At 58.8% G+C, this 21,808-nt stretch overlaps 2 protein-coding genes across 2 annotated transcripts in view; one reads left to right on the forward strand and one right to left on the reverse strand.

Annotated features, from left to right (window-relative positions):
* The window catches only part of LOC149430691 (sphingolipid delta(4)-desaturase/C4-monooxygenase DES2-like), a 35,894-nt gene extending 14,116 nt beyond the window's left edge, over positions 1–21,778 (reverse strand). The window contains exon 1 of the mRNA XM_089666094.1: positions 17,565–21,778. Coding sequence (XP_089522220.1) covers positions 17,565–17,622 — 58 coding nt within the window. The 5' untranslated portion in view covers positions 17,623–21,778. The remainder of the gene's footprint in view (positions 1–17,564) is intronic.
* LOC149430692 (transcriptional repressor protein YY1-like) lies at positions 20,772–21,787 on the forward strand (the record flags this gene model as incomplete). The annotated part of the gene is made up of 1 exon (XM_089666095.1): positions 20,772–21,787. A coding segment is annotated over exon 1 (652 nt), but the record flags the coding sequence as incomplete, so codon positions are not given.
* Between the last annotated feature and the right edge of the window lie 21 nt (positions 21,788–21,808).

Below are 21,808 nucleotides of genomic sequence, written 5' to 3' on the forward strand. Positions count from 1 at the left end.
ACTCCATCGTAAAGTGATAATAAAGCTTCAGGGTTTTTTAATAAACATGTCATACTTCCCGACTCTGCAATGGTTTTGCACAGAGCAGCCCGATCCTCCTCCTTTCAGGTCTCTGGCTCCTCCCCCTGTCCAGTGGTCACATAGAAAGACACTTTGAATGGGAACACTTGTGCGGGCTTGCTCCCGAGCCTCCCTGTCTGCATCTGACACAGACAAGGTAGCTTGGCCCCACATCACTGGATTTGATTGACAAAAGCCAATGGCTCCCGCTGCTATCAATCTGCCAAGTAAGGAGGGACAGAGCCGGGAGAGCCGCAGCTCTCATGCACAGTGCTGGATCACAGTGGGGCTCAGATAAATATAAGGGGGTGAGGAGGGGTGTCATAGAATGCATTTAGGTAATGTAGCACCCTGCTAGGTAGCTAGGGGGAGCTAGATTCTAATTCTCAGAAGGGTTGGGTAGCAGGCCAGGTGTGATAGTCAGAGGGGTCAGATTGTGGTCAGATGAGAAGCTCTGCAAATCAGCTCTATGAGACTTCTCCCTGCTCTGAAACTTTGGAGAAAGATCTAGAAGCAGTGGGCGGGGGTGAGGAGTGGCTAGTCTGTACTCTCAAGGGATCCTGGCCAATCCCCAACAGGAGGCTTGGCAAGGGGCCAGGACAGCTCTTAAGAGTGACTGAGCCTGCTCAGCAGGAGGAGAGTTCTGTGGAAGATGAGGATGTGAGGCAGGAGAGCAGGAGGCTGGGAGGGGGCCCAGATTGGAAGAGGCTCACCTCCAGGCAGAGGAGCTAGGAAGGAGGAAAGCTCAGGACTTCATCGGCCCCCAGAGTGAGGACCACCTGTGCAGCAGGGAAGGAGCGGCCCAGCTAGAAGGCCTGGTAGCAATGACCCACCAGCAGCAAAGGAGAAGGACTGAGTTAGTAGACCTGCACCCCCCCCCCCCCAGGGCCAGTAAGAGGAAGGAGGCACTCTGGTGGGAAACTGGATTAGCTTTTTACCTGGGACTGTCTTCTCTTAAAGTGACAGGTACTGGAACCCCTGCCCAGAATAGCTGGATAAGGGGTATCTGGGGTGGTACAGCAGATGCTGGCCCAGCTCTCTGGAAGAGAATTGTTTCTGTAAAGACTTGTATATAGTCCTCTATTACCCCTGGGCATACCATGCTCCCCTCCCCCCATCCAAGTTCTAATTCCCCTAATAAAATCCAAAAAAACAAGCTCAAGGACTGGTTACTGTCACCTGGGTGCAAGTCTGGATGGGAGGATGCGTGTTGCCTGGCTGCGCAGGACTATAGGGGGGCCCAAAACTCAGTGACTCCTAAGAGGGTAGTGCTACAGTAAAGATCCAGGAGACTTAAGAGCACTAGGCCAAATTCTGTGCAGTATGGATGGAACGTATATCCCCTACAGGCAGCATCGCTGGGGAGCATGGACGGAACATATATCCCCTACAGGCAGCATCGCTGGGGAGGATGGAAGGAACATATATCCCCTACAGGCAGCATCGCTGGGGAGGATGGAAGGAACGTATATCCCCTACAGGCAGCATCGCTGGGGAGGATGGAAGGAACGTATATCCCCTACAGGCAGCATCGCTGGGGAGGATGGAAGGAACATATATCCCCTACAGGCAGCATCGCTGGGGAGGATGGAAGGAACGTATATCCCCTACAGGCAGCATCGCTGGGGAGGATGGAAGGAACATATATCCCCTACAGGCAGCATCGCTGGGGAGGATGGAAGGAACGTATATCCCCTACAGGCAGCATCGCTGGGGAGGATGGAAGGAACGTATATCCCCTACAGGCAGCATCGCTGGGGAGGATGGAAGGAACGTATATCCCCTACAGGCAGCATCGCTGGGGAGGATGGAAGGAACATATATCCCCTACAGGCAGCATCGCTGGGGAGCATGGAAGGAACATATATCCCCTACAGGCAGCATCGCTGGGGAGCATGGAAGGAACATATATCCCCTACAGGCAGCATCGCTGGGGAGCATGGACCTATTGCCACATACAGCGTAATCCTTTCACTGTGTCAGGATGTTTAATATCGGTGATTTGTACTTCTTGTCTGTTTGTCCTGTTATGTTAATAAAGCTTCCAGTTTACAATCAGTCTGGCTTAATGCAGAATGGGAGGGTGTAGTTCCAGACGGGGGAGGGCAGAATGGGAGGGTGTAGTTCCAGACGGGGGGCAGAATGGGAGGGTGTAGTTCCAGACGGGGGAGGGCAGAATGGGAGGGTGTAGTTCCAGATGGGGGAGGGCAGAATGGGAGGGTGTAGTTCCAGACGGGGGAGGGCAGAATGGGAGGGTGTAGTTCCAGACGGGGGGGGCAGAATGGGAGGGTGTAGATCCAGACGGGGGGCAGAATGGGAGGGTGTAGTTCCAGACGGGGGGCAAAATGGGAGGGTGTAGTTCCAGACGGGGGAGGGCAGAATGGGAGGGTGTAGTTCCAGACGGGGGGCAGAATGGGAGGGTGTAGATCCAGACGGGGGGGGGGGGCAGAATGGGAGGGTGTAGATCCAGATGGGGGGGGGCAGAATGGGAGGGTGTAGATCCAGATGGGGGGGAAGAATGGGAAGGCAGTTGCAGATGGGGGGCAGAATGGGAGGGTGTAGTTCCAGACGGGGGCAGAATGGGAGGGTGTAGTTCCAGACGGGGGGGGCAGAATGGGAGGGTGTAGTTCCAGACGGGGGGGGCAGAATGGGAGGGTGTAGTTCCTGAGCCTGCAGGAGGCGCCCGTTTCTCTTGTAAGACTTTATTATCACTTTAAGTGTTTCTCATCTCCAGTCCTCCTGGACCCCCAACAGGTCATGTTTTCAGGATTTCCCTCAGATGAAACAGCTGTAATTACTGAGGCAGTGAAACTGATCAAATCACCTGTGCAAAACAATGGAAATCCTGAAAACATGACCTGTTGGGGGTCCATGAGGACTGGAGATGAGAAACACTGTGTTAATGAATCCCACCAGCCGCACCACCCACCGCGCCCACCATCCGCTGCCCCCACCAGCCGCACCACCCACCGCGCCCACCATCCGCTGCCCCCACCAGCCGCACCACCCACCCCGCCCACCATCCGCTGCCCCCACCATCCGCACTGCCCACCGCCCCCACCATCCGCACTGCCCATCCCGCCCACCATCCGCTGCCCCCACCATCCGCACTGCCCATCCCGCCCACCATCCGCTGCCCCCACCACCCACCCCGCCCACCATCCGCTGCCCCCACCACCCACCGCGCCCACCATCCGCTGCCCCCACCAGCCGCACCACCCACCGCGCCCACCATCCGCTGCCCCCACCATCCGCACTGCCCATCCCGCCCACCATGGCGGCGCTCCTCTGCTTTTCCTGGAAGTGTAAATATTACTCCCATTCCCCATTGTTCTCTGCACTACACACAGGATCCGGGTGCGTCCATTGTGCTGCTTCCAGGCTCTCTGCGGGAGGGACACGTCGGCCTCGCATCGGCTGCCCGGCCTGTACCGAATCTCTGTGATGGCGGAGGGTGGGGGAGGGGAGTCTGCGTCCAATCTCGAGGCCCCCATCGCTGTACAGGGATTTGATTGGTCGGTTTGTGGGACGCACACGATACAACGTCCGGTATACAGTCCGTCCCGTGGTGTCCCCCATCCTCAGAGCAGAAAGGGGTTTTGGGGTGTCATGTCCATCCTGTGTGTCATGTCCATCCTGCGTGTCATGTCCATCCTGCGTGTCATGTCCATCCTGCGTGTCATGTCCACCCTGCGTGTCATGTCCATCCTGTGTGTCATGCCCATCCTGTGTGTCATGTCCATCCTGTGTGTCATGTCCATCCTGTGTGTCATGTCCATCCTGTGTGTCAAACATATCTTAGAAAATTGAAACTTTGTGTGAAAAAATGTATTTATTTCTTCATTTTCCAAAGAATTCTAACAAAAATGACAACTTCAAACCCCCCCCCCCCCCCCCTCCAATCCCTCCGAATGTCTGCTTTCCAAAAACGGGTCATTTGGGAGGATTTGTACCGTCCTGACATTTGGGGGGGTTGTACTCTCCTGACATTTGGGGGGGGGGGGGAGTACTCTCCTGACATTCGGGGGGGTTGTACTCTCCTGACATTTGTGGGGGGGTTGTACTCGCCTGACATTTGGGGGGGGGAGAAGTACTCTCCTGACATTTGGGGGGGTTGTACCGTCCTGACATTTGGGGGGGGGGGGGAGAGTACTCTCCTGACATTCGGGGGGGTTGTACCGTCCTGACATTCGGGGGGGTTGTACTCTCCTGACATTTGGGGGGGTTGTACCGTCCTGACATTTGGGGGGGTTGTACCGTCCTGACATTCGGGGGGGTTGTACCGTCCTGACATTCGGGGGGGTTGTACCGTCCTGACATTCGGGGGGTTGTACCCTCCTGACATTTGGGGGTGGGGGGGTTGTACCCTCCTGACATTTGGGGGTGGGGGGGTTGTACCCTCCTGACATTTTAGGGCCTCAGGAAATGTCCGTCAGTCCATCGGGATCGATCGATTGTCAGATCTCATAGTCTGTGGACTCGATATCTTCCCTGCAGACGGAATCCTAAACCCGAATTTGGGGGATTTTCACCCAAGAAATGGAGCCGAATACATTTATTTGAAAGATGTTATAACAGAAATGAAGAAAAACTTCAAATGTTTTAGTCTTTTTTCCTTTATGTAGCAAAACCCCCAAACCGACCCTCGTCCCCGAAGCCGGCCCTCGTCCCCGAAGCCGACTGTGGGCCCCGAAGCCGACCCTCGTCACCGAAGCCGGCCCTCGTCCCCGAAGCCGGCCCTCGTCCCCGAAGCCGGCCGTCGGCCCTGAAGCCGACCGTGGGCCCCGAAGCCGACCATCGTCCCCGAAGCCGACCCTCGTCCCTGAAGCCGGCCGTCGGCCCTGAAGCCGGCCCTCGTCCCCGAAGCCGGCCCTCGTCCCCGAAGCCGACCCTCAGCCCCGAAGCCGACCGTGGGCCCCGAAGCCGACCCTCAGCCCCGAAGCCGACCGTGGGCCCCGAAGCCGACCCTCGTCCCTGAAGCCGGCCGTCGGCCCTGAAGCCGACCCTCGTCCCTGAAGCCGGCCGTCGGCCCCGAAGCCGACCCTCGTCCCCGAAGCCGACCGTGCATCCCGAAGCCGACCGTGGGCCCCGAAGCCGACCGTGGGCCCCGAAGCCGACCATCGTCCCTGAAGCCGACCCTCGGCCCTGAAGCCGACCCTCGTCCCTGAAGCCGACCCTCGACCCTGAAGCCGACCCTCGTCCCTGAAGCCGACCCTCGGCCCCGAAGCAGACCCTCGTCCCCGAAGCCGACCCTCGTCCCCGAAGCCAACCATCGTCCCCGAAGCCGACCCTCGGCCCCGAAGCCGACCGTGGGCCCTGAAGCCGACCCTCGTCCCTGAAGCCGGCCGTCGGCCCTGAAGCCGACCCTCGTCCCTGAAGCCGGCCGTCGGCCCCGAAGCCGACCGTGGGCCCCGAAGCCGACCCTCGGCCCCGAAGCCGGCCCTCGGCCCCGAAGCCGGCCCTCGGCCCCGAAGCCGGCCCTCGGCCCTGAAGCCGGCCCTCAAGCCGACCCTCGGCCCTGAACCCAACCCTCGACCCCGAAGCCGGCCCTCGGCCCTGAAGCCGGCCCTCGTCCCTGAAGCCGACCCTCGACCCTGAAGCCGGCCCTCGGCCCCGAAGCCGACCCTCGTCCCCGAAGCCGGCCCTCGTCCCCGAAGCCGGCCCTCGTCCCCGAAGCCGACCCTCGGCCCCGAAGCCGACCCTCGGCCCCGAAGCCGACCCTCGGCCCCGAAGCCGACCCTCGGCCCCGAAGCCGGCCCTCAGCCAGGAAAGGGGAAGAACAGTCTGGACTTACAGTGGTTAAAAAAAAACTCCTACAAATAAAAAAAAAAAAAAGACCGGCCCCTCCCCCCCATATTACCGCTTCAGCTTATTGGAGACTCGGCATCACCTGACACGGGTTGGATGTCTGTGTCCCCTGCAGCATATTGTGGTCTCTTCCACTGCTGAGTCCTGTAGTGAAGGAGGGGCTTGGCAGATGAGTCCACAGCACCCGGGGGGGGGGGGGGGGGGGTACCCGACTCTGCAGGAAGTTGGTCTCCTCCCTCCGGCGGGGCAGATGGCTCCTCACTCCTTTATTACTTGTATTATGATCGTTGGGATGGGGGAGGGGAAGACTGAGAACGATTCTTCAGTGGTTTCTCCTGCCGACTTTACTATCAGAGGGACATGGGGGTCCGTGGGAGGAACCACTGAGTGGTGCGGGGGTCGTACAAGTCACACCTGGAATGCTGCGTCCTCAGCAGAGGAAGATGTCTGTTCAATACAGCGTTGCTCGGGGGCGGAGCTGGGGGAGGAGTTAAAGTGGCTGTAAAGGCTGAAGGTTGCCAGAAGGTGAAAAATTCTGTGTGCCCCCCTCCTCCCCCCCCCATACTTACCTGAGAGCGACCCACCAATGTCCTGCTGCTGTCAATCACAGCCAGTGAGCCAATAAGGAGATGGGGCGGGGCTGAGCCATCCCTGTATGTGGACACGCAGAGCCGCGGCTTATGAGTGCGTCTGATTGGGTGCCCTCATGGCAAGCTGCTTGCTCTGGGGGCACTTGGTAGAAGGGAGGGGCCAGGACCGCAGGCGGGGGACCCCAGAACAGGAGGAAGGGGGCTGCTGTGTGTACAACCATCACAGATACGGGAAGTAATGGCCAAGAGGGCCGGACAGAGGAGGATCTCCACCAATAGAATCTGTTCCCTTCATCGGGGCCAAGAGGGCCAGACAGAGGAGGATCTCCACCAATAGAATCTGTTCCCTTCATCGGGGCCAAGAGGGCCGGACAGAGGAGGATCTCCACCAATAGAATCTGTTCCCTTCATCGGGGCCAAGAGGGCCGGACAGAGGAGGATCCCCACCAATAGAATCTGTTCCCTTCATCGGGGCCAAGAGGGCCGGACAGAGGAGGATCCCCACCAATAGAATCTGTTCCCTTCATCGGGGCCAAGAGGGCCGGACAGAGGAGGATCTCCACCAACAGAATCTGTTCTATATCCCCTCCCCCGGACCCCGCATTCACTGTATCCCCTCCCCCAGACCCCGCATTCACTGTATCCCCTCCCCCGGACCCTGCATTCCCTATATCCGCTCTCCCCGGACCCCGCATTCACTACATCCGCTCTCCCCGGACCCCGCATTCCCTATATCCTCTCTCCCCGGACCCCGCATTCACTATATCCCCTCTCCCCGGACCCCGCATTCACTATATCCTCTCTCCCCGGACCCCGCATTCACTATATCCGCTCTCCCCGGACCCCGCATTCTCTATATCCGCTCTCCCCGGACCCCGCATTCCCTATATCCGCTCTCCCCGGACCCCGCATTCACTGTATCCGCTCTCCCCGGACCCCGCATTCACTATATCCGCTCTCCCCGGACCCCGCATTCACTATATCCGCTCTCCCCGGACCCCGCATTCACTATATCCGCTCTCCCCGGACCCCGCATTCACTATATCCGCTCTCCCCGGACCCCGCATTCACTATATCCGCTCTCCCCGGACCCCGCATTCCCTATATCCCCTCTCCCCGGACCCCGCATTCACTGTATCCGCTCTCCCCGGACCCCGCATTCACTGTATCCGCTCTCCCCGGACCCCGCATTCACTATATCCGCTCTCCCCGGACCCCGCATTCACTGTATCCGCTCTCCCCGGACCCTGCATTCACTGTATCCGCTCTCCCCGGACCCCGCATTCACTATATCCGCTCTCCCCGGACCCCGCATTCACTATATCCGCTCTCCCCGGACCCCGCATTCACTGTATCCGCTCTCCCCGGACCCCGCATTCACTGTATCCGCTCTCCCCGGACCCCGCATTCACTATATCCGCTCTCCCCGGACCCCGCATTCACTATATCCGCTCTCCCCGGACCCCGCATTCACTATATCCGCTCTCCCCGGACCCCGCATTCACTATATCCGCTCTCCCCGGACCCCACATTCACTGTATCCGCTCTCCCCGGACCCCGCATTCACTATATCCGCTCTCCCCGGACCCCGCATTCACTATATCCGCTCTCTCCGGACCCCGCATTCACTATATCCTCTCTCCCCGGACCCCGCATTCACTATATCCGCTCTCCCCGGACCCCGCATTCACTATATCCGCTCTCCCCGGACCCCGCATTCACTGTATCCGCTCTCCCCGGACCCCTCGTTCAGTATATACACCTCTGATCTGCCAGAACCCCCAGATCCTTCTCCACCATTGACCCCCCAGTTGTACCCCCAGTATATGTGATGCATATTCTTGGCCCCCCAGTACGGGACCTTACATTTATCATCATTAGACCTCATGGGCCCCATAGTCCCCCAATTACACAGATAAGTCATGCAAGGCCTGACACGGGACATTGAACCCGAGACTCGGAGGATTTGCGGTCCTTCTATATCGCCATCGATGTACATATACATTCCCATCAGTCCCCGCCCCCGAGGAGCGTCCCTAACTCACATTCACATACTAGGGCCAATACAGACCGGAGCCAATTCACCTCCCAGTCCTGATGGCTGAACCCCCCCAGAATGTTCGACCGAGAACTTCGTACAATACACTGAGCGGTGTCTTCCGGCATCTGAGTGTGCGGTGCGATCCGCTCAGCGACTACAATCCGGAGGGACTTCTCTGATGAAGTCACACGGTATTCTAGTAGTGAGACATCCATTCATGTTCCCGGTGTCACCGGGGGGCCCCCCAAATCCATACCAGGCACTTATCAGAGCATGCAGCCTGGCAGGTCAGGAAAGGGGGGGGGGTGAGCGAGCGCCCCCCCCCCCGAACCATACCAGGCCACATGCCCTCAACATGGGGGGGTGCTTTGGGGCGGGGGCTCCATGTGGATGAGAACAAGGGCCCCTTCCCCACGACTCTGGCTGGTGGTTGTGGGGGTCTGCAGGCGGGGGGCTCCATGTGGATGAGAACAAGGGCCCCTTCCCCACGACTCTGGCTGGTGGTTGTGGGGGTCTGCAGGCGGGGGGCTCCATGTGGATGAGAACAAGGGCCCCTTCCCCACGACTCTGGCTGGTGGTTGTGGGGGTCTGCAGGCGGGGGGCTCCATGTGGATGAGAACAAGGGCCCCTTCCCAACGACTCTGGCTGGTGGTTGTGGGGGTCTGCAGGCGACATTTCTACAAAAACAGAGCCGCGTAGAAATGACCGCAGAGCGTCGCTGACATCAATCGCGACCGTTCCGCTCTCCACGCCGTCTGACCGCTGCCCCCCGGTGACAGGTCTTATATACTGCCGTGATGTCACAAGGGGGCGGGGTTCACAGAATACAACGTATCCAAATCTATGGGGGAGACGGGATCCGCCTGAAACAAAACTTTATCAGTGTGCGGCTTGACGACATTCCAACCTGGAACACCCCCCCATAAACAGATCAATGGCCGGGGGGAACCCAAATCTCAACGACTCCTCTACCGGGACAAACTCTCTGCACACTCCTAGAAGTAAATCCTGAGAGCGGGGCCCCGCAGAGTACAATGGTGGCCCTTTTCAGGATCATCACACATCTGTTCATCAAATGCATATTCTCAGCAAAAAACACGCCCAACAAGCGGATACCCGACACGCCCAACAAGCGGATGCCCGACACGCCCAACAAGCGGATGCCCGACACGCCCAACAAGCGGATGCCCGACACGCCCAACAAGCGGATGCCCGACACGCCCAACAAGCGGATGCCCAACAAGCGGATACCCGACACGCCCAACAAGCGGATGCCCGACACGCCCAACAAGCGGATGCCCAACAAGCGGATACCCGACACGCCCAACAAGCGGATGCCCGACACGCCCAACAAGCGGATGCCCAACAAGCGGATACCCGACACGCCCAACAAGCGGATGCCCGACACGCCCAACAAGCGGATGCCCAACAAGCGGATGCCCGACACGCCCAACAAGCGGATACCCGACACGCCCAACAAGCGGATGCCCGACACTCCCAACAAGCGGATGCCCAACAAGCGGATACCCGACACGCCCAACAAGCGGATGCCCGACACGCCCAACAAGCGGATGCCCAACAAGCGGATGCCCGACACGCCCAACAAGCGGATACCCGACACGCCCAACAAGCGGATGCCCGACACGCCCAACAAGCGGATGCCCAACAAGCGGATACCCGACACGCCCAACAAGCGGATGCCCGACACGCCCAACAAGCGGATGCCCAACAAGCGGATACCCGACACGCCCAACAAGCGGATGCCCGACACGCCCAACAAGTGGATGCCCAACAAGCGGATACCCGACACGCCCAACAAGCGGATGCCCGACACGCCCAACAAGCGGATGCCCGACACGCCCAACAAGCGGATGCCCGACACGCCCAACAAGTGGATGCCCAACAAGCGGATACCAGACACGCCCAACAAGCGGATGCCCGACACACCCAACAAGCGGATGCCCGACACGCCCAACAAGCGGATGCCCGACACGCCCAACAAGCGGATGCCCGACAAGCGGATACCCGACACGCCCAACAAGCGGATGCCCAACAAGCGGATGCCCGACACGCCCAACAAGCGGATGCCCGACACGCCCAACAAGCGGATGCCCGACACGCCCAACAAGCGGATGCCCAACACGCCCAACAAGCGGATGCCCGACACGCCCAACAAGCGGATACCCAACAAGCGGATACCCGACATGCCCAACAAGCGGATACCCAACATGTCCAACAAGCGGATACCCAACACGCCCAACAAGCGGATACCCCACAAGCCCAACAAGCGGATACCCCACAAGCCCAACAAGCGGATACCCCACAAGCCCAACAAGCGGATACCCGACACGCCCAACAAGCGGATGCCCGACACTCCCAACAAGCGGATGCCCAACAAGCGGATACCCGACACGCCCAACAAGCGGATGCCCGACACGCCCAACAAGCGGATGCCCAACAAGCGGATACCCGACACGCCCAACAAGCGGATGCCCGACACGCCCAACAAGTGGATGCCCAACAAGCGGATGCCCGACACACCCAACAAGCGGATGCCCGACACACCCAACAAGCGGATGCCCGACACGCCCAACAAGCGGATGCCCGAGACGCCCAACAAGCGGATGCCCGACAAGCGGATACCCGACACGCCCAACAAGCGGATGCCCAACAAGCGGATGCCCGACACGCCCAACAAGCGGATGCCCGACACGCCCAACAAGCGGATGCCCGACACGCCCAACAAGCGGATGCCCGACACGCCCAACAAGCGGATGCCCGACACGCCCAACAAGCGGATACCCAACAAGCGGATACCCGACATGCCCAACAAGCGGATACCCAACATGTCCAACAAGCGGATACCCAACACGCCCAACAAGCGGATACCCCACAAGCCCAACAAGCGGATACCCCACAAGCCCAACAAGCGGATACCCCACAAGCCCAACAAGCGGATACCCCACAAGCCCAACAAGCGGATACCCGACACGCCCAACAAGCCGATACCCGACACGCCCAACAAGCCGATACCCGACACGCCCAACAAGCGGATGCCCGACACGCCCAACAAGCGGATGGCCGACACGCCCAACAAGCGGATACCCGACACGCCCAACAAGCGGATGCCCAACAAGCGGATACCCGACACGCCCAACAAGCGGATGCCCGACACGCCCAACAAGCGGATGCCCAACAAGCGGATGCCCGACACGCCCAACAAGCGGATGTCCGACACGCCCAACAAGCGGATGCCCAACAAGCGGATGCCAAACAAGCGGATACCCGACACGCCCAACAAGCGGATGCCCAACAAGCGGATGCCCGACACGCCCGACAAGCGGATACCCGACATGGCCAACAAGCGGATACCCAACAAGCGGATGCCCAACAAGCGGATACCCCACAAGCCCAACAAGCAGATACCCGACACGCCCAACAAGCGGATACCCGACACGCCCAACAAGCGGATACCCGACACGCCCAACAAGCGGATACCCAACATGCCGAGCCTCACAATCACCTGCACCCAGGAAATGTCCTGAAATGACGCATTGAAGGCTTTCCGGGGTATCGGGATGATGGCCCTTGAATTACCGTCAGTGGACATGTCCGCGCCCTATGGGTTTTTACATTGGGGGTGTACGGGGGAAAGGAGGGGGGTATGTGGGGGGTCCGGAGGAGTGGGGGGAGGGCAGCCTTTTCCTTTTAGTTCACATTTATCACTTCTGCTATAGAGGCAGTGGACACGCCCATGTGGTGGCTTCATGTAGTGACAGGTCCTCCATATGGAGCCATTGGGGATCTATTAAACTTCCAGCTAACCAATCCTGGAGGTCACCAAAGATCCATTATCTCCTGCGCTCAAGGACTCAGATCAAACAGGCGTGACAAGCAGCGTGTTGTGTGTTCATTCGCCGGTGATCAGAGGTTGTGCAGCGCGATCATGAAGCTGGGGAAGCGCGATAAACCTGCAGAGGAAGATGAAAAAACAAACCTTCCGCATCACCTCGATACATTGTGACCGCGATACATTGTGACTGAGATACATTGTGACCGAGATACATTGTGACCGAGATCCATTGTGACCGAGATCCATTGTGACCGAGATCCATTGTGACCGAGATCCATTGTGACCGAGATCCATTGTGACCGAGATACATTGTGACCGAGATACATTGTGACCGAGATACATTGTGACCGAGATACATTGTGACCTCGATCCATTGTGACTGAGATCCATTGTGACTGAGATCCATTGTGACTGAGATCCATTGTGACTGAGATCCATTGTGACTGAGATCCATTGTGACCGAGATACATTGTGACCGAGATACATTGTGACCGAGATACATTGTGACCGAGATACATTGTGACCTCGATCCATTGTGACCTCGATCCATTGTGACCTCGATCCATTGTGACTGAGGATACATTGTGACCTCGATCCATTGTGACTGAGATCCATTGTGACTGAGATACATTGTGACTGAGATACATTGTGACTGAGATACATTGTGACCGAGATACATTGTGACCGAGATACATTGTGACCGCGATACATTGTGACCTCGATACATTGTGACTGAGATACATTGTGACTGAGATACATTGTGACTGAGATACATTGTGACTGAGATACATTGTGACTGAGATACATTGTGACTGAGATACATTGTGACTGAGATACATTGTGACCGAGATCCATTGTGACCGAGATCCATTGTGACCGAGATCCATTGTGACTGAGATCCATTGTGACTGAGATCCATTGTGACTGAGATACATTGTGACTGAGATCATTAATAGGAGATATGGAAACAAATGATTGGATAACAGAAGTGACCAGAATCCGCACAGCTACAGGGAAATCAGGGGGGGGGAGGGGGGGGCTACGCGTTTCAGAGGGTGCGCCCTTCTTCAGGGACCGCTGTAATACTGACACTCGGGGACCGCTGTAATACCGACACTCGGGGACCGCTGTAATACCGACACTCGGGGACCGCTGTAATACTGACACTCGGGGACTGCTGTAATACCGACACTCGGGGACCGCTGTAATACCGACACTCGGGGACCGCTGTAATACCGACACTCGGGGACCGCTGTAATACCGACACTCGGGGACCGCTGTAATACCGACACTCGGGGACCGCTGTAATACCGACACTCGGGGACCGCTGTAATACCGACACTCGGGGACCGCTGTAATACCGACACTCGGGGACCGCTGTAATACCGACACTCGGGGACCGCTGTAATACCGACACTCGGGGACCGCTGTAATACCGACACTCGGGGACCGCTGTAATACTGACACTCGGGGACCGCTGTAATACTGACACTCGGGGACCGCTGTAATACTGACACTCGGGGACCGCTGTAATACCGACACTCAGGAACTGCTGTAATACCGACACTCGGGGACCGCTGTAATACCGACACTCGGGGACCGCTGTAATACCGACACTCGGGGACCGCTGTAATACCGACACTCGGGGACCGCTGTAATACTGACACTCGGGGACTGCTGTAATACCGACACTCAGGGACTGGAGGTCTCCTTGCCGTGGGAACTCTGCCATACTGAAGTCTCTATCTGCCAAACCCGGCTCTGATGAAGAGGGGCGCACCCTCCGAAACGCGTAGCCCCCCCCCCCCCCCTGATTTCCCTGTAGCTGTGCGGATTCTGGTTACTTATGTTTTACAATCATTTGTTTCCATATCTCCTATTAATAATATCAGTCACAATGTATCGAGGTGACAATGTATCGAGTTCACAATGTATCGAGGTGACAACGTATCGAGGTGACAATGTATCTCAGTCACAATGTATCGAGGTCACAATGTATCGAGGCCACAATGTATCGAGGCCACAATGTATCGAGGTCACAATGTATCGAGGTGACAACGTATCTCAGTCACAATGTATCGAGGTGACAATGTATCTCAGTCACAATGTATCGAGGTCACAATGTATCGAGGTGACAATGTATCGAGGTCACAACGTATCGAGGTCACAACGTATCGAGGTGACAACGTATCGAGGTGACAATGTATCGAGGTGACAATGTATCGAGGTGACAATGTATCGAGGTGACAATGTATCGAGGTGACAATGTATCGAGGTCACAATGTATCTCAGTCACAATGTATCGAGGTGACAATGTATCGAGGTCACAATGTATCGAGGTGACAATGTATCGAGGTCACAATGTATCGAGGTCACAATGTATTGAGGTCACAATGTATCGAGGTCACAATGTATCGAGGTGACAATGTATCGAGGTCACAATGTATCGAGGTGACAATGTATTGAGGTCACAATGTATCTCAGTCACAATGTATCTCAGTCACAATGTATCGAGGTGACAATGTATCGAGGACACAATGTATCGAGGTGACAATGTATCGAGGTGACAATGTATCGAGGTCACAATGTATCGAGGTCACAATGTATCGAGGTGATGCGCCAGGTTGGGGCTCTTTCATCTTCCTCCATCCTGGAGGTGACAGACTTCCCCTCATATCCGGGACCGATGGTCACAGAGGAGATGGGGGGGGAGGCGCTGTTCCTGAACTCCTCCCCCTGGAATCCTGTGGACACATCAGGTGGGATGGGTCAGCCTAGGAACCACCATGGGAAGCACTGGGGGGGCGGGGCAGGACAGGCATTGTATTGTAAGGACTCTTCTACACTTGGCTTGGTGTTAACAAACCCCTCCCACGTCACCGCCCATTATCGCTGCTTCTGTGACACCTTCCTAAAGCATGAAAAAAGTAGTGACCCCCAGCTCTGCCGATCCCCCCGCTCAGTAGTAACCCCCAGCTCTGCCGATCCCCCCGCTCAGTAGTAACCCCCAGCTCTGCCGATCCCCCGCTCAGTAGTAACCCCCAGCTCTGCCAATCCCCCGCTCAGTAGTAACCCCCAGCTCTGCCGATCCCCCCGCTCAGTAGTAACCCGCAGCTCTGCCGATCCCCCGCTCAGTATTAGCCCCCAGCTCTGCCGATCCCCCGCTCAGTAGTAACCCCCAGCTCTGCCGATCCCCCGCTCAGTATTAGCCCCCAGCTCTGCCGATCCCCCCGCTCAGTAGTAACCCCCAGCTCTGCCGATCCCCCCGCTCAGTAGTAACCCCCAGCTCTGCCGATCCCCCGCTCAGTAGTAACCCCCAGCTCTGCCGATCCCCCCGCTCAGTAGTGACCCCCAGCTCTGCCGATCCCCCCGCTCAGTAGTGACCCCCAGCTCTGCCGATCCCCCCGCTCAGTAGTGACCCCCAGCTCTGCCGATCCCCCCGCTCAGTAGTGACCCCCAGCTCTGCCGATCCCCCCGCTCAGTAGTAACCCGCAGCTCTGCCGATCCCCCGCTCAGTAGTAACCCCCAGCTCTGCCGATCCCCCGCTCAGTATTAGCCCCCAGCTCTGCCGATCCCCCCGCTCAGTAGTAACCCCCAGCTCTGCCGATCCCCCGCTCAGTAGTAACCCCCAGCTCTGCCGATCCCCCGCTCAGTAGTAACCCCCAGCTCTGCCGATCCCCCGCTCAGTAGTAACCTCCAGCTCTGCCGATCCCCCGCTCAGTAGTAACCCCCAGCTCTGCCGATCCCCCGCTCAGTAGTAACCCCCAGCTCTGCCGCTCCCCCGCTCAGTATTAGCCCCCAGCTCTGCCGATCCCCCGCTCAGTAGTAACCCCCAGCTCTGCCGCTCCCCCGCTCAGTATTAGCCCCCAGCTCTGCCGCTCCCCAGCTCAGTAGTAACCCCCAGCTCTGCCGCTCCCCCGCTCAGTAGTAACCCCCAGCTCTGCCGATCCCCCGCTCAGTAGTAACCTCCAGCTCTGCCGATCCCCCGCTCAGTATTAGCCCCCAGCTCTGCCGATCCCCCGCTCAGTAGTAACCCCCAGCTCTGCCGATCCCCCGCTCAGTAGTAACCCCCAGCTCTGCCGATCCCCCGCTCAGTAGTAACCCCCAGCTCTGCCGATCCCCCCGCTCAGTAGTAACCCCCAGCTCTGCCGATCCCCCCGCTCAGTAGTAACCCCCAGCTCTGCCGATCCCCCCGCTCAGTAGTAACCCGCAGCTCTGCCGATCCCCCGCTCAGTAGTAACCCCCAGCTCTGCCGATCCCCCCGCTCAGTAGTAACCCCCAGCTCTGCCAATCCCCCGCTCAGTAGTAACCCCCAGCTCTGCCGATCCCCCCGCTCAGTAGTAACCCCCAGCTCTGCCGATCCCCCGCTCAGTAGTAACCCCCAGCTCTGCCGATCTCCCGCTCAGTAGTAACCCCCAGCTCTGCTGATCCCGCTCAGAAGTAACCCTCACTCAGTAGTAACCCCCAGCTCTGATCCCCCGCTCAGTAGTAACCCCCAGCACTGCAGATCCCACTCAGAAGTAACCTCCAGCTCTTCTGATCCTCTGCTCAGTAGTAACCCCCAGCTCTGCTGATCCCCCACTCAGTAGTAACCCCCAGCTCTTCTGATCCCCCACTCAGTAGTAACCCCCAGCTCTGATCCCCCGCTCAGTAGTAACCCCCAGCAATGCTGATCCCGCTCAGAAGTAACCTCCAGCTCTTCTGATCCTCTGCTCAGTAGTAACCCCCAGCACTGCTGATCCCCCACTCAGTAGTAACCCCCAGCTCTGCTGATCCCCCACTCAGTAGTAACCCCCAGCTCTGCTGATCCCCCACTCAGTAGTAACCCCCAGCTCTGCTGATCCCCCACTCAGTAGTAACCCCCAGCTCTGCTGATCCCCCGCTCAGTAGTAACCCCCAGCTCTGCTGATCCCCCACTCAGTAGTAACCCCCAGCTCTGCTGATCCCCCACTCAGTAGTAACCCCCAGCTCTGCTGATCCCCCGCCCAGTAGTAACCCCCAGCTCTGCTGATCCCGCTCAGAAGTAACCCCCACTTAGTAGTAACCCCCAGCTCTGATCCCCCGCTCAGTAGTATCCCCCAGCTCTGATCCCCCGCTCAACAGTACCTCCAGCTCTGCTGATTCTCCGCCGCTCAGTCCTCTCTCTGGTCCCCACTCACATTCCACACCACACGTACCAACTGCTAGCTGCTCCGCTCCGGACCCCGCTCACCTTCCTGCTGCTCCACACCAGATGTGACGTCTGCACCAGACACTCCCAGTATACACATGGACCAGAAGTGACCGCTGATGGCGTCTTCCAGATTGCTTGTTTTCCCAGTGCATCCTGGGATACCTCCAAAGCGAACGATGAATAAAAGCTCCTCGAATGCTGCAGGTGCTGTTAGTGAGCGTTGTCATCGACTTCTATAGAGGCTTCGGAGACACTTTGCAGCACCAAGGAAGCGACACGAGGGACCATTTCTTGAAGTGAAGCAACGTGTGACCAGGACCGTGAGGACAACCTGTGACCAAGACCGTGAGGACAACCTGTGACCAAGACCGTGAGGACAACCTGTGACCAGGACCGTGAGGACAACCTGTGACCAGGACCGTGAGGACAACCTGTGACCAGGACCGTGAGGACAACCTGTGACCAAGACCGTGAGGACAACCTGTGACCAAGACCGTGAGGACAACCTGTGACCAAGACCGTGAGGACAACCTGTGACCAGGACCGTGAGGACAACCTGTGACCAGGACCGTGAGGACAACCTGTGACCAGGACCGTGAGGACAACCTGTGACCAGGACCGTGAGGACAACCTGTGACCAGGACCGTGAGGACAACCTGTGACCAGGACCGTGAGGACAACCTGTGACCAGGACCGTGAGGACAACCTGTGACCAGGACCGTGAGGACAACCTGTGACCAAGACTGTGAGGACAACCTGTGACCAAGACCGTGAGGACAACCTGTGACCAAGACCGTGAGGACAACCTGTGACCAAGACCGTGAGGACAACCTGTGACCAAGACCGTGAGGACAACGTGTGACCAAGACTGTGAGGACAACCTGTGACCAAGACTGTGAGGACAACGTGTGACCAAGACTGTGAGGACAACCTGTGACCAAGACTGTGAGGACAACCTGTGACCAAGACTGTGAGGACAACCTGTGACCAAGACTGTGAGGACAACCTGTGACCAAGACTGTGAGGACAACCTGTGACCAAGACTGTGAGGGAACCATTTTATTAGTCACAGGCGTTTTGATTGGCTTTCGGAGTGCATCCAAAAAGTGTCCAGGTATCCATCCTAGTCAGGGGTCCATCTGTGCCAGGGGTCCATCTGTGTCAGGGGCCCATCCTAGTCAGGGGTCAGTCTGTGCCAAGGGCCCATCCTAGTCAGGGGTCAGTCTGTGCCAGGGGCCCATCCTAGTCAGGGGTCAGTCTGTGCCAGGGGCCCATCCTAGTCAGGGGTCAGTCTGTGCCAGGGGCCCATCCTAGTCAGGGGTCAGTCTGTGCCAGGGGCCCATCCTAGTCAGGGGTCCATGCTAGTCAGGGGTCCATCCCAGTCAGGGGCCAATCCTAGTCAGGGGTCCAGCCCAGTCAGGGGCCAATCCTAGTCAGGGGTCCAGCCCAGTCAGGGGCCAATCCTAGTCAGGGGTCCAGCCCAGTCAGGGGCCAATCCTAGTCAGGGGTCCAGCCCAGTCAGGGGCCAATCCTAGTCAGGGGTCCAGCCCAGTCAGGGGTCCGTCTGTGCCAGGGGCCCATCCTAGTCAGGGGTCCGTCCTATCCATCCTAGTCAGGGGTCCGTCTGTGCCAGGGGCCCATCCTAGTCAGGGGTCCGTCCTGTCCATCCTAGTCAGGGTCCGTCCTCGCCAGGGGTCCGTCCTGTCCATCCTAGTCAGGGGTCCGTCTGTGCCAGGGGCCCATCCTAGTCAGGGGTCCGTCCTGTTCATCCTAGTCAGGGGTCCATCTGTGCCAGGGGCCCATCCTAGTCAGGGGTCCGTCCTGTCCGTCCTCGCCAGGGGTCTGTACTGTCCATCCTAGTCAGGGGTCAATCTGTGTCAGGTGTTTTTCCTAGTGAGGGACCCATTGTCAGGGGTCTGTCCTCCATCTTAGTAAGGGGTCCATCTTCCTCAGGGGTATGTCCTATCTATCCTGGTCAGGGGTCCATCCTTCTCAGGTGTCCGTCTTCCTCAGGGGTCCCTCTTGTCCATCTGTCAGGGGTCCGTCCTGTCTATCCTGGTCAGGGGTCCATCCTTCCCAGGTGTCCGTCTTCCTCAGGGGTCCCTCCTGTCCATCTCAGTCAGGAGTCCGTCCTGTCTATCCTGGTCAGGGGTCCATCCTGCCCAGGTGTCCGTCTTCCTCAGGGGTCCATCCTGTCCATCTCAGTCAGGGGTCCGTCCTGTCTATCCTGGTCAGGGGTCCATCCTTCTCAGGTGTCCGTCTTCCTCAGGGGTCCCTCTTGTCCATCTCAGTCAGGGGTCCGTTCTCCTCAGGGGTCCACCCTGTCTATCCTGGTCAGGGGTCCGTCCTTCTCAGGTGTCCGTCTTCCTCAGGGGTCCCTCTTGTCCATCTCAGTCAGGGGTCCGTCCTGTCTATCCTGGTCAGGGGTCCATCCTCCTCAGGTGTCCGTCTTCCTCAGGGGTCCCTCTTGTCCATCTCAGTCAGGGGTCCGTCCTGTCTATCCTGGTCAGGGGTCCATCCTTCTCAGGTGTCTGTCTTCCTCAGGGGTCCCTCTTGTCCATCTCAGTCAGAGGTCCGTCCTGTCTATCCTGGTCAGGGGTTCATCCTGCCCAGGTGTCCGTCTTCCTCAGGGGTCCCTCTTGTCCATCTCAGTCAGGGGTCCGTCCTGTCTATCCTGGTCAGGGGTCCATCCTTCTCAGGTGTCAGTCTTCCTCAGGGGTCCCTCTTGTCCATCTCAGTCAGGGGTCCGTTCTCCTCAGGGGTCCGTCCTGTCTATCCTGGTCAGGGGTCCATCCTCCTCAGGTGTCAGTCTTCCTCAGGGGTCCCTCTTGTCCATCTCAGTCAGGGGTCCGTCCTGTCTATCCTGGTCAGGGGTCCATCCTCCTCAGGTGTCAGTCTTCCTCAGGGGTCCCTCTTGTCCATCTCAGTCAGGGGTCCGTCCTGTCTATCCTGGTCAGGGGTCCATCCTCCTCAGGTGTCAGTCTTCCTCAGGGGTCCCTCTTGTCCATCTCTGTCAGGGGTCCGTCCTGTCTATCCTGGTCAGGGGTCCATCCTTCTCAGGTGTCAGTCTTCCTCAGGGGTCCCTCTTGTCCATCTCAGTCAGGGGTCCGTTCTCCTCAGGGGTCCATCCTTCTCAGGGGTCTGTCTTCCTCAGGGGTCCCTCCTGTCCATCTCAGTCAGGGATTCCCTCCTCCTCCTCAGGGCTCCGCCCCCGTCAGGTATCCGTTCTGTCAGTGTGTCCCGGATGGAGATGGGCCCCCGGGCCCCCCTCTCTCTCAGTCGTTACTCCCGCCACCCCGATCCCGGTGCGCGCTCCCCGCCAGCGTTGCCGGCGGCGCGCTTCGCCTTTGTCCCACGTGACCCCGCTGGGCCGTGGTCCCGCCCCTCCAGGATGCCTCCCAGCCGGCCGTTGAAATGTCTGCTTCTCGCGAGATGACGGCGGACGGCGCGCGGTGACGAGATTTGGAGCCCGGAGAGAGGATTTGTGCGCGGAGAGCCATTATTAGACCGGAGGGGGGGCGGGGCGAGCACCGGACACACCGAATCCCCTCCCGCAGCCAAGACGGCGACCGGAAAGTTGGTGTCCTCGGAGGAGGCGGCGCTGCTGGCCATGGCCTCCGGGGACACGCTGTACATCGCGGCGGACGGCTCGGAGATGCCGGCCGAGCTGGTGGAGCTGCACGAGATCGAGGTGGAATCCATCCCGGTGGAGACGATCGAGACGACGGTGGTGGGCGGCGGAGAGGAGGAGGACGATGAGGAGGAGGACGATGAGGAGGAGGGGGGTACCGGGGGGCCCCTCACCCATCATCACCACCACCCCCCCATGATCGCCCTGCAGCCGCTGGACGAGGCGCCGCACCACCAGGAGGTCATCCTAGTCCAGACCCGGGAGGAGGTGGTGGGGGCCGAGGACTCCGATCTCCGCACCGACGACGGCTACGATGACCAGATCCTCATCCCGGCCCCCGGCACCGGCGATGACGACTACATGGAGCACGGCCTGCTCACCGGGAAGACGCACCGGGGGAAGCGGAGCGGCGGCGGCGGCAAGAGGAGCGGCAAGAAGAGCGGATACCTCACCGGCACCGAGCCCAGGAAATGGGAGCAGAAACAGGTCCAGATCAAGACGCTGGAGGGCGAGTTCTCCGTCACCATGTGGGCCTCCGGTAAGGGGGGGCACCGGGGGGGGACATACCGGACCGACCGACGGGGAACACATCCCATCCGAACCGCCGCTCCTGGGCGCCGCCATCTTCCCAGTCTCGGCCGCCCTGAGTCTT

The sequence above is a fragment of the Staurois parvus genome, unplaced genomic scaffold (genome assembly GCF_062004578.1).
Source record: "Staurois parvus isolate SC_StPar_1 unplaced genomic scaffold, SC_StPar_1.0 ptg002522l, whole genome shotgun sequence".
In the NCBI taxonomy this organism is placed as follows: Eukaryota; Metazoa; Chordata; class Amphibia; order Anura; family Ranidae; genus Staurois; species Staurois parvus.